The 17,377-nt window shown below is 38.6% G+C and overlaps 1 protein-coding gene across 6 annotated transcripts in view; it reads left to right on the top strand.

Moving 5' to 3' along the window:
• sh3pxd2b (SH3 and PX domains 2B) overlaps positions 1 to 17,377 on the top strand; it is a 385,135-nt gene that overhangs the window by 344,008 nt on the left and 23,750 nt on the right. For all 6 annotated transcript variants that reach the window (XM_052014630.1, XM_052014629.1, XM_052014628.1 and 3 more), the window contains 2 exons: positions 9,689 to 9,823; positions 16,839 to 16,952. In XM_052014630.1, coding sequence (XP_051870590.1) covers positions 9,689 to 9,823; positions 16,839 to 16,952 — 249 coding nt within the window. The remainder of the gene's footprint in view (positions 1 to 9,688; positions 9,824 to 16,838; positions 16,953 to 17,377) is intronic.

Raw genomic sequence — 17,377 nt, 5'->3', positions numbered from 1 at the left:
TTGATACAGTGTTGGGCTGGATCAGTCTCCATCTCCAAATGCAAGGGGTGTTGGTGTGATTCACCTTTCTGTCAGGCAATAGCTTGCCCATCTTCTGACCACAGTCTGGTGTAGTAAGGAATTCTCTTTCAGCCTAATTAAATGGTTCCTTCTGGTTTGAGTGTGTTGTCAGTGAAAATGCAGAGGCCGTCATGGTCATGCAGTAAACTCGTATGACCTGGTTTCTTGCAGACCCAAGTCTTGGCTGTCCTGTGAGCTCTTTCTCCCCCCCCCCCCCCCCCCCCCCAGAGGCTACTTATTGTTCCCAGGAATCCCTGTTTATCACCTCCAGCAATCCAGAACCATCCACTTTGTTCAGAAATAAGTCCTTTGTCCATACCTTCAGGCTTTGATATGATGCGTGACAGAACAATAGGAGATGTCCTGACCATACACTCATTCAATCTCCTGCCCCTATCCCCAGATTATTGTTCTCTAGCTATTTCTTGTCATTATTTTTGCATTTATTTTTCTCTCCTCCCAGCTAATAGCCCACATCCATCTTCCACTGCACGTTCCAAAACATCCAGCCTTGGATTCTCCGTGTTCATCTAACTACCAGATATGGCAAATTGGGCACTAACTTCATAAACTATTGTTTGCATTTTTGTGATATAATTTTCATCCCAGCTAAGCAGTGAGATTCACACCTGTTTTAGCTTGATGTGATCTCAACATGTGAATAACTTAAAACTGAGAAGGTTTTGATTTGCAAGTATAGGAAAACCAGATTCCGATCTGCTTCGTGATTTTCTAGCTTTGGAGAAAGACAAGTACGTTGAACTTAAATGCTATGGATGCATCATGATTCATGTGTCTGTGGTGACAAGGCTGGGGAAATGCACCTCCTTGTTATTAGTAGAGAAGTTCATAGGGAAATTTAATCTGGGTATTCAAACACTAAAGTCATAAGGAGAGATTGTTTCTTGGCAAAGTGATCAGTAAGCAAAGGACAGAGGTTTATACTACATCATGTATTCAATCAGCTGGCAAAAAGCACCTGTGTATCAGTTGATCCTTTAGTAGCCCAGTACAATGGCAAAGATGAGCTGAGTGGATATAACTTCCCTGAATTGCCGTTAGATATTTTCCCACATGTTTTCATTTAAAAATTATGCTAGGTTTGGACAGATGATCATGCTTCAAGATTCTTGATTGAGAGCAGATGTATATTTTTCCACAGAAAGCACGTTGCTGTCTTATGACTTCTTGTCTTGGTAATTGCTGGGCAGCAATTTTTATCATCACCACTTCAGTTTTCCCTTTCCTTAAAATGGTCCTGTTTGGGGATATAATGAATTGTATAGTTTAAAACAAAAATCATTAAGTTTTGCCAAGCATATGGGATTGAGACTTTTTATACAAAAGTGCATTTAAATCAGGCTTGCTGATGTCTTTTTTTTCTGCAGCTGACAAAGGAATCCCTTTTCCTAAACAATGTGGGATGAATACAAAAACTACTGGATGTTATTATTGATAAATTGGTATGCTGTTCTAATTTCTATTCCTCTTATAGGGGAATGAATTATAGGTACTGGCACCTTCAGTGCCTGGTCACATCATAGCTGTGATAAAAGTTTTGAGCATAGTGGAACTTCAAGTGATTATTTGCCAATCCACATTACCTTGCAGCGTCCTGATGAATGAGACCATCTGCAGAGTTCTTCAGGTTAAAGATATACTTTTCTTACAATCTGATGAGGGAAATCCACAGTGAGGATACATCAAGTCCCAATTCCATACAGATTCAGTTTGGTGTTCTACTGAAGTTTAAGTCTGTTAATTTTTATTGAGTTTTGTGTCCGTAATAATGAAGCATCTTCATTTTTGCTTGGTTCATAGTACAATCATACAATTCATACTACAACCAAGGTGTTCCCTGTCTGTTTTGTAAGGATAGGTACCATTTGATATTGTGGTGTCACCTTGATTGTGGTATAAATTTTAAATTAGGTTTTCCTTTGCTTCTGTCCCACACTTTTTCTGAATCTGCCCTGAGCTACTGAATAAATGTCCATGCGACTTTAATCTGTTTCAGAGTAAACAGTATTATGCATTGGCAGTAAGAAATGTTGTTTTGAACTGAGGCAAGGTACTTCTAATTGCTGTCTGGTGACAGTGTTGCAATCAGCAGTGGGTCTTTAGATCATTTTTAGGCAATCTGTACTAGAGGAAAAAACAGTTTTGTTAAATTGAAAAACTGGCAAGCAGTATGATTAAATTTCAAAAGAATATGCCAAGCTTCTTTTGTTCTTAGAGATTCCCTGGATCAGTGAATAGTGACTACCAAAAATAGAGCAGAGTTGAAGGAAAGGTGGAGATAGCCAAAATCAATGTTGAATTTTGTGTCTTGTAGTATTTTCAGTAATAAAGTGTGAGCATATGCCTCGGTAACTGATGTCTCATCTTCACAGATGGTTGCAAGGCACATTTTAGGAACCTTTCTCCAACATGATTATATTTAAAATTTGGCGTATCTGTAAATAATTCATTAGTTCTTCACAAAGCCTTTTACTCACATTTGTTTTATTGGTCTTGATGGTATTGCATTAAATATCTCCATTTATTAGCATTATTAAACCTATAGTGAGTAATGTGAAGTTCTGTATATACTGTCACAAGGATACTTTTGTGGCATTGGTTTCAAGTTCTACAACTCAGCAAACAAGCCTGAGAGGAGAGCTGGGTGAGCTAAACACCTAGAGGAAAAAGTACTGGCCTTTCTCTACAGTTCTTTATCATCATGAACTAATAATGATTTGATTCTCTGTGATCTCCATAAATGGTGCATGTAATCAGAGATTAGTTTTTGAGCATCTGAAGTCATCATGGTTGTGTTGGGAGTGCGATTTCAGTGATGGCAGAGGAATACATAATGTTGTGAACAGAAAGAAAAGGCTGTTGTTTAAAAGTTGGATCTTCTAGCAGTTTAGTGTAAGTGTCAGAATAATTCCAGGCTGGATCCCAATAAATGCCTCTAGATCCAACTTTATCACCGCTCTATCAGACTCTTACAGTTTACCAGCTTTGAGATACACATCCCACGATCAGTTTAATGATAATAAGTTTTTCAGTTATTTCAGTTTTACATAGTGGATAATGTTGCCGTGTCAAACATAAGGCCATATAACACGCATGTTAAGCATGGTTACATTCTGGCCTTTTTGAGAATGGTTTCCTAAAAGTTGGACTACTTTTAACTTTAATTTTTTACAACTGTAAATGGAAAATAGATGCAGCACTCAGTACTGTTCTCTTTTTGGAGGTCTCAGGAAAGGATAAGTATCAAGAATTTGGGGAGGTCCTTATGCACCAGATGTCTTGCAGGACCAACTGTCTCAGATGTCAGAGTTTATGAACACCAAGGGTTATGAGGGATGTGGTGGGGCAACCATAGACGTTGGACTGGAGTTTGCCAATGGTTTTGAATGGAACTGCTGGCATTTAAATGGTAGTATGTTTTGGACCTCCACTTATGCTACGTCAAATGCAAATGGAGAAGTCAGATTTGGGATACTGAATCTTCACTTTGTGCTATCACTTGACTCCCTATTGGGTCCAGTGGTGGAACTTGGACTTGTGGAGATTCCCTACCGTTTATGTGGGGGGAAGTCACCTCTTGGCCCTGTACCAGATTAAACCTGCCAAAATACTGGGCCTAGTTCAAGGGGGATTGTAGGGCTGTGGAATACTTCCCCGGTGCACTACAAGAAGCCTTATCTGGATTTGGATCTAGAGCAAGTAAATATGGTTGTTGGGAGATCACGGCTAATTGTGAGGGACTAGATTGGGTGTGCAGAATCAGGTTGATTCTACTGGCTTTCAACTCTTCTCCAAACAATCTCTATAGTTGCTTGCAATCTGAAGTGCTAACCTGTCCTCTTGGTTATAATGGATGGACTCTTCATTGAGCTGCCTACTCTTGGCGTTGAGCTGTGTGGTTAGTACAAACCTACCTTTGTTCATATGCCATTTTTACCTTGTGCTCCCAAGATGGCCTGATCCATAATGGTCTGAGCCTTGCAGGACACAATGTTCTCATGAGGGGTGGATCGTGCGGAACAAGCCCCACCCACAAAACAGCCATCAATTATGTCAACTGCTCAAATCTTCCAAAGCCTTGACTTTCGGAAATATTCACAATTGAAAGTTGACCAAACAGGTAAAATGTTTAAAAATTCATTAAAAGTTCAAGAACTAGAAACTAAAACAATGGAAATTGGTGTAAGATCTTGCTCTGCCTCTATGAGAAACCCAATGTCAAAGCATCGTTGGGAAATTGCAACCAATGACGAGCCAGCTAGTTTGGGATGTTTGAATCCATCCCAACAAAGCTAAAAGTTATTTACATTGAGAAATGCCGAACCGCATTGGAATCAGTGGTGCCAGATCTTCAAAGATGCTAACTTCTTTTGCAGCTCATTCTCAATGTTAGCTATAAGGGTAGGTGGAAAATGTTAAGCGGGCACATGATACTGCTTCAGTATTTATTTATTTGTGGGATATTCTGGCACTGCCAAGGTTGGAATTTACTGCAAGTTGTATATGTTTAAGGTGGAAACAGGTGCCAATCAAGCAAGCTGCCATAACTCGGATATTAGTGAACTTACCAAAAGATGTTGAATCTGTACAAATCCAGGCAAGTGGAGACAATTGATTCACGTTCCTCACTTGTGCCTGAGAAGAATAGTTTTGACAAGTCACTTGTCAAAGAATAGTCAGCCTTCAATCTTCTTGTGAGACCACAGTGATTATGTGGTCTGGCTCACTACGTTTTTGGTCACTGGTGACCCACTAAAATGTTATGGAGGCAGAATGCTGTTGAATGTCAAAGAAGAGAGTCTGACACACTTCCTATGCTATATGCTAATTACCAAACTCTTGAATGTCATGCAGATCTTGCTAAATGTGGTCACAGTGTTTAATTTTCCATAAAATTGTGAATGAAAAATTGGTGAACATTGCCATTTGGGATCATTCAATAGTGGCTGAAGCCGTTTGGAAATAGCAACCTGGCAATGGGAATATTGGCCTCCAGTAACCACAAACATCTTTCCTTTGTGTGAGACATGATTAAATCTGTGGAGAATTTACACATTCCCATTGATTTCAAATTTACCAGGACTGTCAAATATGATCTCCTGTCATGATTGTAATGGTAGAGTGAGAGAAATACTGATGATTGTCTGCAACACCTCCCATGTACCTAGTTTTGAGCAGTTCTGAATCCATCCTATTTACCACAATAGATTTGGCTTCTAATCGGAAGGTGTCCTTGATATGAAGGCAGAATTCTGTCCCTTCAGGATGTAATGTGGTTTATTCCTCCCAAAACTGTCCTGGATAAATCCATCAGTCATGGGTAGATGGTTGAGGGCAAGGTCAAAGGACTACTCTTGCATTAGTTATTTCATTAAATGCTTCCTTTCCACTTCAGGACCAGACAGAGTTGTCAGTCGCAGCTGTACTGAGCTGGTGATGGATGTTGAAATTCACAACGCAGAATGCGTTCTGTGCCTTAGGATACAACTTGGAACAAGGTTTGCCAATATGAAGCAATGTTGATTCATCAGTTGAGGAAAAAATGCTAGACAGTAATCAATAGGAATTTTCATTGCCTGTGTTTGCAAATAAGATATCAGGACCCCTAGTGTCAATGTTGTAGCCTCCCAAGATCACTCCTTCTTGACCATACGTCACTGAACTCCTATGTCTCGTGAATCTGCCTGCCAATATAACATACCTGGTGAATTATGACTAAGTTTGAAATATTGGATGAAAGGCACAATTCTGTGGAAGTGACACTGTCAGGCTGTTCCTTGACTAATTGGTAGGTCAGTGCTCAAATTTTGTCACATGATCGACATTAATGGTGCTTCTTTGTTGTGTGTCAGTGTGATGTCAAGTTGATGCTGCATTGTCTGTCTAGTCTTAATGTTATTACACTTTGTTATAATTGATATTATATTATATTGATATAATAAAATAAGACTGAATGGTTTGCTTACATCATTTCAGAAGCCAATGTAATTGAATACCTTGGGTTTAAAATCACATTTAAGCCGGACAAGGTAAGGACATTAGATTTCCTTCCCTAAAGGACATAAGTGAACCAGATGGATTTTTCTGAGGAAATGTTAATTGTACATTAACCATTTGTGAATGGTTAATTGGCTGTCTGTGTAGATATGTATAAGTTGATAGACAAGAAAGTATTTTATCCTAACTCCAACATGGTCAAAACATTTAACCATTTGGAGTGCAGCCACTATTCCTTCATAGGCAAGTGCAACCTCCAATTGTGTTACCCATTACTTGAAGAGCTGTGGTTGCAGGGCTCAGTGCCAAGTACTGGAAGTTGGGACTGGGTAGCTCTTTTTTTGTTTGGCACAGGCAAAATGGAGCAAATTATGTTGTAGAGATTTGGAGGAAATAGTGGAGGTACGAGTTAAATATTTTGGCTCAAATTCTATAAGATTGTGGTGAGAATGATTCAGTACAAGAAAAGGAGGTGAAATCATTTGGATAAGGTAACTGGTTTAGGAAGTAACCCAGCTGAGCACCATGAAATAGCCCTGATCATAATGGATCCTAGATTACAGAGAGAAGTGCAATGGTCTTACCTGAGGATTTAATCATCATTATTATGAACATCAGTGCTTTTGCAACATGCCATCCCAAAGAGAGAAAAAGCTGTACACCAGTTAACCATAAACTTGTTAGCCTAATATTGACCAGCAGTAAGCCTTTGTTAATTTTATCCTAATTATACCCTAAAAATTCAACTTTAAGAAATGAGTCAAGGATAACCAGCACAGATTTATATAAATTAATAGCTCTGCTTGACAAATTAACATTTGAGGAAATATATTACTTGGAAATATATAATTAGTAGAAATGCAGTGAATGTAATTACCATCGTTTTTCAAAGGGCATTTGAAAAATAGAGGGCTTGTTAATAAAATAATGAGACCTTGTATTAAAAGGAACGTGGATTTGAAATTGGCTGAAGAGCAGAAATATACAGGGGATGGGTAACATATTGTTTTGGAATTAAAACATGAATACCGTATACTAAAAGTAAGTGTGGGGTCACAGCTTTTTAGACTATTGATTTTAAAAAAAGAGCCAGTGACAGACGCGTATCTGGTTCACAAAGCAAATTTTTAATGTGTGGAACGTGCTGCCTGATTAAATGATATCTAACCAATTCCCTTCGTAGCATAGAAACAGGCAATTCTATCCAACAGCCAACATTGGCATTTATGTTCTACTTAAGCCAGTTGCAGAGCAAAATGTTGCAGCTGTGGGGGAAACACTGGATAATGGATTTAACTGAGTAATTCTTGCAAAGAGCCAGCATGAAGCTGAATATTTTCCTAGGGCACTATTACTTTACCACTCGTCAGTACAAAAATGAGGAACATGATCAATTATAAGAGACACACAAGAAATTTCATGAGGACAGAAGCAGGTTGATTACTGAGCAAACTTAATGTGGGGAAAATGTGAGGTTACATTTTTGAGTTGGATAGAAAATATGTATATATTGAGCCAGATTTTTTTGGCTGGGGTTTATAGCTTGGCAGTAAAACCTGGAATTGTGCTTATGATTTTGATGGGGATTAAAGGACCAAGGACTAGGAGGCAAAGATTTTTGGTTTGGTTCAATGTTTTAATTTTTTTAGCTGTAATTTAGGGATATTTAAAGTACAAATTATTTTTAATTACTAAGATATTTTCTTCAATTTAGATATTTTTTAAATGCCTCTGAATGTCAGAAACACTTATGAACTAACAAGAATCACTTAGGCAAGTTATAGCTGGCAAAGCTAGGGCTGGGTTTTTCGGCTGTCAGGATCATTTGTTGGTGGGGTGGGTGGTATGGAGCAGAACTTCCTCACTGCATCACTGGAGGCCCCATTGCCACTGGGGGCAGTCACGCTGATGGGTTCCAGGATGCTAGGTGTGAGGAGTTGGAGGGATATGCAGATGGCAGTTCAGGGCAGAGGGGCAAACCAGTGAGGTTTGGCCCATAAATTCTGGAGCTCTAAAAATGGGAGAGCAGAGACCATTCAAGTGGTTAAGATAGAATTCTTTAAATATTGTCAGGCACATGGATTGGAAGGGTTTAGAGGGATAGGAGCCAAACGCAGACAAATAGGACTAGCTTAGATGGGCATCTTGGTCGGCATGGACCAGTTGGGCCAAAGGGCCTGTTTCCATGCTGTATAACTTTCTGACTCTATGAGAGGATAAATCTTCCTTTTTTTAAAAAAAGGGCTATGGCATCCAAGGTTTTGTAATTAGGAGCATTGAATGCAGAATTATTAATTTACCCTCATGACAGTCTCTAAGAAGAATATTAAGGACATGAATAAGATGCAGACCAATTCACTGAGATGAAACATGGATAAGAAACCCAAAAAACTGGACTCTGTTCATTAGGGAAGAACATGTTAAGAGGTGATTTTATAAAGGGGATCAATATTGAAAGTTGTTTTGAAAAAGTGATTAGAAACTTGTACCATTGGGTAATAAATTGAGAGCTAGGAAGCATGATATTACTGTCATCAACAAAGAACAAAGAGAGGTGGAAGTATTTGTAAATAGAGGGCATTAATGAGCTTCAAATACCTCATCAAAACAATGACCGAAGTAGGTAGTTTTTAAGAAGGATTGGATAATAAGTGGAGGAAAGGCAAAAGAATGGAATTAAGTGGATAGCCCTTCTAAGGAGCTGGGTGTAAGATGTAAAATTCGGTGATTTTATACATCGTGACTTCAACAAAGAGCGAGCAAGGGCTAAGTTGTTGGATGGTAACAGGTTGTTTTGTTTTAAAGCACTAGTGGATGCTGTAAGTTTCAATATTAATAGCCAGAAAGCACATTTTCAATGCATAATTTGCCATATTGGTGCTACAAAAGAGGCAACTAGAGCCCATGGGTGGAAAAAGTGTTAGATTTATTTGCATATTCAAATAAGGATTGCCTTGAATACGACCACTGCTGAATGGGCTGTGATCAGAAGAACCAGGTCACTGGCAACAACAGATCTCCCTAAAATTTCTTTTGCTGCCAGGTATTCAAAGCTCTCCAGTTTCATTCAATAGAAGCTACTATTGTTTTACCTTTCCTATCAAGGTTAGTTTCCAGCACCCAGATTGGTGCAGACAAATTTTCAGATCATGAGCAATGAGTGGTATCTCAATAATAATAAGAAGATTAAGGCTGTGGATGAAACGAATGGCAATGTCCTTCTGTTGTCAAAATCAATTTGAATTTGTAACTGGTAAAAAATTTAATTATGGTAAAAGAAATGTATTTTTTTTTAAAGTGCAGGGATTCGGTATGCCGTACATTTGGATTTCAGTAACTGTCTTTGAGATAACAATGGATAACAGCTCTGCAGTCTTATTGCTTATTTTTGAGCACTGTTGAGACACTGATTGATTTGTACACCTCCTCTTCAGAGAAAACTCTAGGACTATCCTTTTGAGTGCTAAGAAAGACATTTCAAAGAGATCAGTATTGTGGTTGCTTGGATCATACTGAAGCTCTGTCATTTTGTTGCTGACCACCCCAGAATATTGTTGATCATTCTGTTATTAGTAATGTCATTTTCTTAAGGTTGATTCTTTGTTTTCAGGTGGAGATGGGACGTCTGCAGACCAGTTTTTCCTGGATCAGTATGTGGCAGTGACCAATTATGACAAACAGGAAAGCACTGAGATTAGTCTGTATCAGGGCCAAGTCGTGGAAGTAATAGAGAAAAATGAATCTGGTAAGTTACTTCTGGAAAGATGAACAATTTTGCTGTCTAATGCTAAGATCTGAATATTCGTTCAATCGCTTCCACCCAAATCTCTTGCACCATTCTAGTAAATGGACAAGGACAATTCTAATTTTGCATTAAACATTATAAACTTCCTCTCTCTTTTTTTCTAACCCCTTTTATTTTCTCTCCTAGTAATCCCCACACCCCTTCCCCCCACAACCCACAACCATGTCTCTTCCTCCCTTTCCTAGCCTATCTCTCTTTTTTCTAACCCCTTTTTTCTTTCCTAGTTATCCCCACATCCTTTCACCCCCAACCATGCCTCTTCTTTTCTTCCCTTTCCAAGCCAATCTCTTGTTTTTCTAACCCCTTTTTTTTATCTCCTTACCTTTGACCCATCCCACGGTGGATCTGCTCGCCCCTCCTCCCCCGCACCTGCCTATCACTATCTCTTACCTGCATCTACCAATCACTACATTTTGCCCACCCCACCTCCCCTCTTTTGTCTGCCTATCACTGCTCTGCTTTTCCCTCCTATATAGTGGGCTTCCCCTTTTCCTATCTTCAGTCCTAAAGAAGGGTCCTGAGCCAAAACATTGACCGCAGGCTTTTCTCCACGGATGCTGCCGGGCCTGTTGAGTTCCTCGAGCATCATAGTGTTTTTTATTATGAACCTGGTATTACCTTTACACAAACAAATCTGCAATCCTTCCAGTCTTTGTATTCCAATCATATTTACTACTGGATTGAAGGTTCTACTGCAGAAATTGCTCAGAAACAGGGCATCTTGCCCAAGCAATCCATGTGTACCTTTAGCCTCCTCTTTCCTCTATTCCCTTCTACCTTTCCTGCTCCAGCCTCTCTTTCCTTGTATCTAGGCATTTCCACTCCCTGTGGAAGCAGGTTCCACATTTTTTCTGAATTCCCTGTTCGATTCCTTTGTAACAGTCTCATGTTGAGGGCCTCTGTTTATGCTGTGCCCTCAAGTGGAAATATTTTCACTAAGATAATAAATAGTGCAACCACAAAAGGAATAATGAGGTAGTGTCCATGAGTTCATAGACCGTTCAGAAATCTGATGGCGGAGGGGAAGAAACTGTTCTTAAATCATTGAATGTGGGTCTTCAGGCTCCCGTACCTCCTCCCCGATAGTAGTAACAAGAAGAGGGCATGTCCCGAATGGTGAGGGTCCTTAGTGATGGATGTGGCCTTCTTGAGGCATCGCCTCTTGACGATGTCCATGATGGTGGGGACGGTTGTGCCCATGATGGAGCTGGCTGAGCCTACAACCCTTTATAGCCTCTTGTGATCCTGTGCATTGGAGCCTCCATACTAGGCTGTGATGCAACCAGTCAGAATGCTCTCCACCGTACATCTATAAAAATTTGCAAGAGTCTTTGGTGACAAACCAAATCCCCTCAAACTCCTGACAAAGTAGAGCCATTGACGTGCCACCTTCATGATTGCATCAATGTGTTGGGTCCAGGATAGATCCTCCGAAATGTTGATGCCCAGGAACTTGAAGCTGCTCACCCTTTCCAGCCTGACCCCTCAATGAGGACTGGTGTGTGTTCTCCCAACTTCTCCTTCCTGAAGTCCACAGTCAATTCCTTGGTCTTGCTGACATTGAGTGCAAGGTTGTTGTTGCGACACTACTCAACCAGCCAATCTATTCAACTCCTGTACGCCTCCTCATTGCCATTTGAGATTTTACCAACAACAGCGGTATCATCAGCAAATTTATAGTAAACTCTTTCCATTCAGACACTTATCCAGCTGCCGTTTTAACACCAAAGTTAAACCTGCCTTCACTATAACTCCCGGCAGTATGTTCTGGACCCTAACCCCACACTGCATAAAAAAGAATTTTCTCATCTTCTGCTGATTCTTCTGCTGATCATTTTCATCCTATGTCTTCTAGTTTTATTTCATTTTGGTCTCTCCAGTCAACTATCCTTTTTGTAATACAGTGACAAGAAATTGTGTTTTCATATTCTGCAGTATCCATCACTTAACCCTATTGGCTTTAATGGGAAATAAATCTATCAAGAATTACTTACTGGTATTTGCCTCTGAGTTGTATGCATTAACCTACTAATAATTATATAAATGGTTGATCAAAGTAATTTAAAGTTTAATATTGATTTGTGGGGTTCTTCAATGGAGACCAGAGTGTGTTCCTTATCCTGCATTGACCTGTTAGATATTACTTTGAAATGGCTTCAGAAAATAGAGGTTGTTTAAAGTTTGTGACAATTATTGCAGACTTCACTGTGTGCTTTCTGATTTCTTTTATTTGATAAGGGTACATTAGATTATTTAAACATTCACGGATTCCTGGGATCTGCATCCTCAATTGCAGAAATTCACTTCAGAACACTTTTCCACTGTTTTTCCTTTGGCTGCTTGGCGATGTACGAAAAGAGGCCAGTGATGGCTTTCCGTGATTTTGTTTTTCTTCAACCCATGGGGGGAGAAAGTTGTGCAGTCCCTGTAAAACCCTTTTCACACCATTATGTTTATGAATCCAGCAGAAAAATTTCCTTTGTTCAGGTCTCAATTTATTTCTGTAATATCCTTGGAATTAATAATTAATAGCAATGCTTTGTGTTATTTGCATTGCAATAACCTCCAAACTATCAATCTGCATTGACTTTGCATAGTAACTCATTAAATTTCCCATCAGGTAACACATTAGCACAAGGCCTTATCTATAATGACAGTGACAATACACTAACATGTGATAGTATGACAAAATATGCATTTTTCTCTATTAGCGGATTTGCTGACTTTTGGATGAGATTTAAACCATTGGATGAGAGGAACTGAAAGATCCAATGACACTGTTTCAATCCTGGCCAATACCTATTCCTCAGTCAACATTATTAAAAACAGATTGTTTAATTATTATCCCATTACCATTTGTTGCTATATACTATGCATATTATTGCTGCAATTTGTGTGTCACTCTTGAAAAGCAGTTCATTTGCTGTAAATAATTCTGGAATGTCCAGAAGTCTGAAAAGACTAACCTTTTTTATTTAAAACATTATCCTGTGTTGTATGTCTGGTTTCGATGTACATATCTTTACACTGAAGTATGTTAGGTCTTTATAACGAGACTCGTACAGCACAGAAAAAGGCCCTTCAGCCTACAATGTGCATGCTGACCATGGTACTTATCTGTACTGATCCCATTTACCTGCCTTTGGTCTGTAGCCTTCTAAGAACAATACTTAACTAGAAGAGCAATTTTCTAGATTATTTTAAAACAAAGTGTTCATTCATAATAATACCATTAGAATGAAAGACTTTTTTTTAATCTTTCCTCTAGCACTTCAATTGTCATTGAATGAAATACTACATAATCCATCGTTTGCCAGTGGTTTTCTTTCCCCAAGATAAACAATTATAAATTTATCAATGACTTCAAAAGTAAGATCATTTCAAATTAGTTAGAAAGTTAACTCAATAAGTATCATTTCCACTGCAGCATTGGAGAAAGGCCATTGAACGAACCTGCAGCAAACTATTCCTTTTGACAAGTCCACTGCCTGACTTATGGTTGATTTTACCAGTGCCAATATTCTTCTGGAAGGTTTTGAGGCAATTGAGTAATTTATGTTGCCTGACAGAAGCATAAGTATAAAGTTACGGCTGATATTTTTCTTTGAGGTGCTTATTATTGCAGCTACCGCTCTCCATTGCTTTCCCAGGATCTTTGAGATTACCAAGTCAGCATTTGGATGATTTCTGGGATATTCTGTTTTCACATCAAGATAAAAATCCCATCAGCAGAGAGGACATTGAAGCTTCTGTTTTTCTTTGACCATATATGTCCATTCATTCAAGATGATAGAACATAATTCAGTTTGTGTAAATAATGCATCTGTGTGACAAACATTTTGGCTTCTAATGTCTCTTAAGATGGCTTTCCAACATAATGCTTCTCAGGATTCTCAGCTCCTGAAAGTGAATAAATTGTCAAATATTAGAACAAAAGTTCAATTGAAAGATTGTTTTCTGTAAAACAGCATTTGTGACCCCAAACAAACTGATTGGCTTCAGTATTCCATCTTCCATTGCCTTAAGATTACTCAAAATTTTGCTGCCAACTTTCTTTTCCAGACCTGTTTAAATCCTTTGAAGGATGTTTTTCACAGCATGTAAAACCCTGCATCGTCCTTGCTGTAGATTTCCTTACCCAAACCTCTCCACGATTCAAGTCTCCTCTCTTGACCCCTTGTAACACACTTCTTTGATCAAACTTTTAAAATGCATTCTAACATTGGAATCTTTGCCTTAATAAGCTACTCTAAAATGCCTTGGTTGTTTTTTAGATGAACTTTGTTATACAAATTCTTGTTGTTGTTGAAATGCAGAATACCTAAATAACTTCATCTTAACAATTTGCGTCACGATTTTCTGTCCGTCTTGGTGAAGCAAACAAATTTTAATGGATTGAGAATAAGTGTCTTTATACTATTCCTTTTATCTTTTTCTTTTTTTTATAAATTATATTAAATGCAAAGACTTTATGATTGTTTTAGTATATTTTGCTCCTTTCTGTTGCCCACTGTCACCATTTGATCTAGAGTAAGACAGCTGCTGAATGCTCTTATATTAAATTAACATCATTGAACGTCAACAAGCCCTCCCATAATTTCTTGCACTGAGATTGTGAACTGATGATTGCCCGAGCTACTGAAGTGAGCCACCCGTTCTTCAGGTCTTTGGTGTCCCTTAATATTCTTTACTGTGACAATGAAAATTTATTTTGTATTTGGCTAAGTATAATAATGTTTCCAAAGGATACATTTAAGAATAAATTAGATCAACAACATAAAGCTATTTCTTGCAGCTGTAAAAGAATTAAGAAGAGAAATGATGAGTGAATGATAATATGATCAAATATGGACCTCCCCCTACTGCCTTACCCATTAATTTTAACTTGTAAATTTTGGTCACAAAGAAAAAAAACACATTTATCTAATGCCACAATTTATGACGTCTGCTCTGTAGTTCTTGATATTGAGAGGCTATGGGTCAATGGTCCTTTAAAAGGTGCATGGAAATGTCATACTGTTAAAGCAAAAGTGCTTTACAAAGAAGGGAATAGCATAGGTCACTCCACAGTGAAAAGCATTGACATACACATGGAACAAATTCAAATCAATCTGGATTGTAAGGAAATAAGTCTAGACTATTGGCAACACTCCATCATCATTTGTTCATGCTACAGTTAAGTTCTGTTCTGAAAATCCTTTAGTAGGATGAGCTGATGAATTGTGGATTGAAATGAACATTAAGTAAACATAGTTTAATAGCCCAAATTTTAGCCCCTATGCAAAATGTGTATGTTTTTATCATTAAAGAATAGCATGAGTTTATAATCATGTTTACTTCTGCCTGCTTAAGTTTACCTAGCCCTTCCTTTGACACTGTTATGAAGATATATTTTATCTCAAAAGTTATGCACATGATTCTATTCAAAGATAAAACATTGTCACCTTTCACTCTACATATCCTATCAAGAAGCTGTAGAAACATAGGTGAAGGAGGGAGGGGGAGAGAGAAAGAGACTCTGGATGGAGAATTTCAGTACCCATCACCAAAAGTGGCTTATGGGCACCACCATCGAGTTGGTTGAAACCTGAAGCACCAAGTTAGTAGATGGGTCTGCCAGAAGTGGTGAAAGAACCAACACTTGAGGAGAAGAAAAACTACTTCACCTCATCCTCACCAGTATTCCTGCTGCAGATGCATTTATTCAAGATAGCAGTGGTAAAATCGGGTATAGTTTATTTTTCTTGTGAGTGATGCTGATATGAGCCTATGTCCCTGTGATGCTGCTGCAAGTAAGCTTTTCATTACACCTCTGCATACTTGCACTTGCGCATATGACAACAAACTAGACTTTGACTTTGATATGCACTCTTCACACAGTCCGTAGATAATCAAAGTCCTTCACTTTGCAGCATGCTCCATTTTGTTGTGTGGCAGTACTGTTAGGCTAAATTAATTAGAGCATACATGAGGAGATATTGACCATCAGCAGCAGCACAATTGTATTCCATCATAATCTGTAACCTAATGACCTAGCATATTTTTTTTAACTTAATATCACAGTCAAACCAAGGAGACAGTCCTGATTCAATTTGGAGCGGGCAACCTGACCTTAACTGTCGGAGAGTTTTCTGTGGTATTTTGGCACATGTCCACAATGTACCTCCTCTTGGAAAAAGAAAGGGCCCCAAGTATTTTAACTTCATGTTTGCAATTAAATCCTGTTGGCTGACTTCCCAACCATGAGCAAAAGATTGGTGAGAAGCAGTGGATGTTGCCACCTGTGATATAATTTGCCTGGCCACTCCATGTTGGCTTTTGTGATTCTGAGTCAGAGTGGATTGCTTCAGTGGAGGTCTGTGCTTTCCCAGGGAGAGGACGCTCACTGGTGTGTTCCTGCTCTTGCACATGGAACAGTAGTTGCTAATATTTCACTGTTCACCATTTTTGTTGAATGTAGGAATTTCCTGCATTGATAGCAACTGGGGCGGAACTGATCACCACACCCTCCTGTTCACCAGCTCTTGGGTATAATACAATTTCTAACCAAGTTGAAATAAGTTGGTAAATAATTTACACCCCACCAGAACCCAAATTTCAGTCAAAGACAGGTAAATTTAGCTTTTAAAGTCAGCAATTGTGCCTTAGAAATATCACTTCCCATGAAGAAAATGCAAACCATCTCTAAAATGCCTCAGTCAAATCTCACATCCTGTGTGGAGGGTGAATGGTTACAACAGTGGGATCTGAGAAATACTAATCTGCCTTTGTGATGAAGAGGCATCTGTGGGGATAGTGGAAAGAAGTGGAAGAAATGAAACAACAGTGGAATATTGAAGCACTGAGGAAGTCATTAGCTGGAGAGATTTTACAGCTGCAGCAAGTGATAGCAAATGCATTAAACAAAATTAAAGAGATTGATACATTTGATGAAATGGAACATTTGTGCTTGCAGGGTGGTGGTTTGTCAGCACATCTGATGAGCAGGGTTGGGTTCCTGCCACGTGTCTGGAGGCCCAGGATGAAGCTCAGGATGACCTTTCAATTGTTAGTGCCAAGCCAGGGGAAGGTAAGCAGCCAAAACAAACAATGAGTTTATACAGATAAAGCTTGTTCTGTTGCAACCTTAACATGCTTATTTATAACTTTCTTTCATAACTGACTAAAATATTAGTTAGTTGTATAGTAGATATTACATTCATTTATTAATTATAAGTATTATACAATTATTTTGTGCTGGAAAAAAAAACAAAAAAATCCTCTTATCCAAATTAAAGCTGCCAAAAAATTTGGACACCTTTCATAAATGCAACTTGTCTCAAAATATTTTAAACCCACTAGTAGAAAAAAAATTGAAGGACTTTTACCAATTAGAACACAATTTTTTCTTGAATACTTGGAAATTTATCCTTGGCAGCGGGGAGAACCTTATTTTACTCTGTTTGAACTTTGTCAAAAGACATCAGTCTTGGCTCAATGATGGCCTCATGTTTC

The sequence above is a fragment of the Pristis pectinata genome, chromosome 4 (assembly GCF_009764475.1).
Source record: "Pristis pectinata isolate sPriPec2 chromosome 4, sPriPec2.1.pri, whole genome shotgun sequence".
Classification (NCBI taxonomy): Eukaryota; Metazoa; Chordata; class Chondrichthyes; order Rhinopristiformes; family Pristidae; genus Pristis; species Pristis pectinata.
The sequence above is the reverse complement of the archived record's forward strand: the minus strand, read 5'-3'. Positions and strand labels throughout refer to the sequence as shown.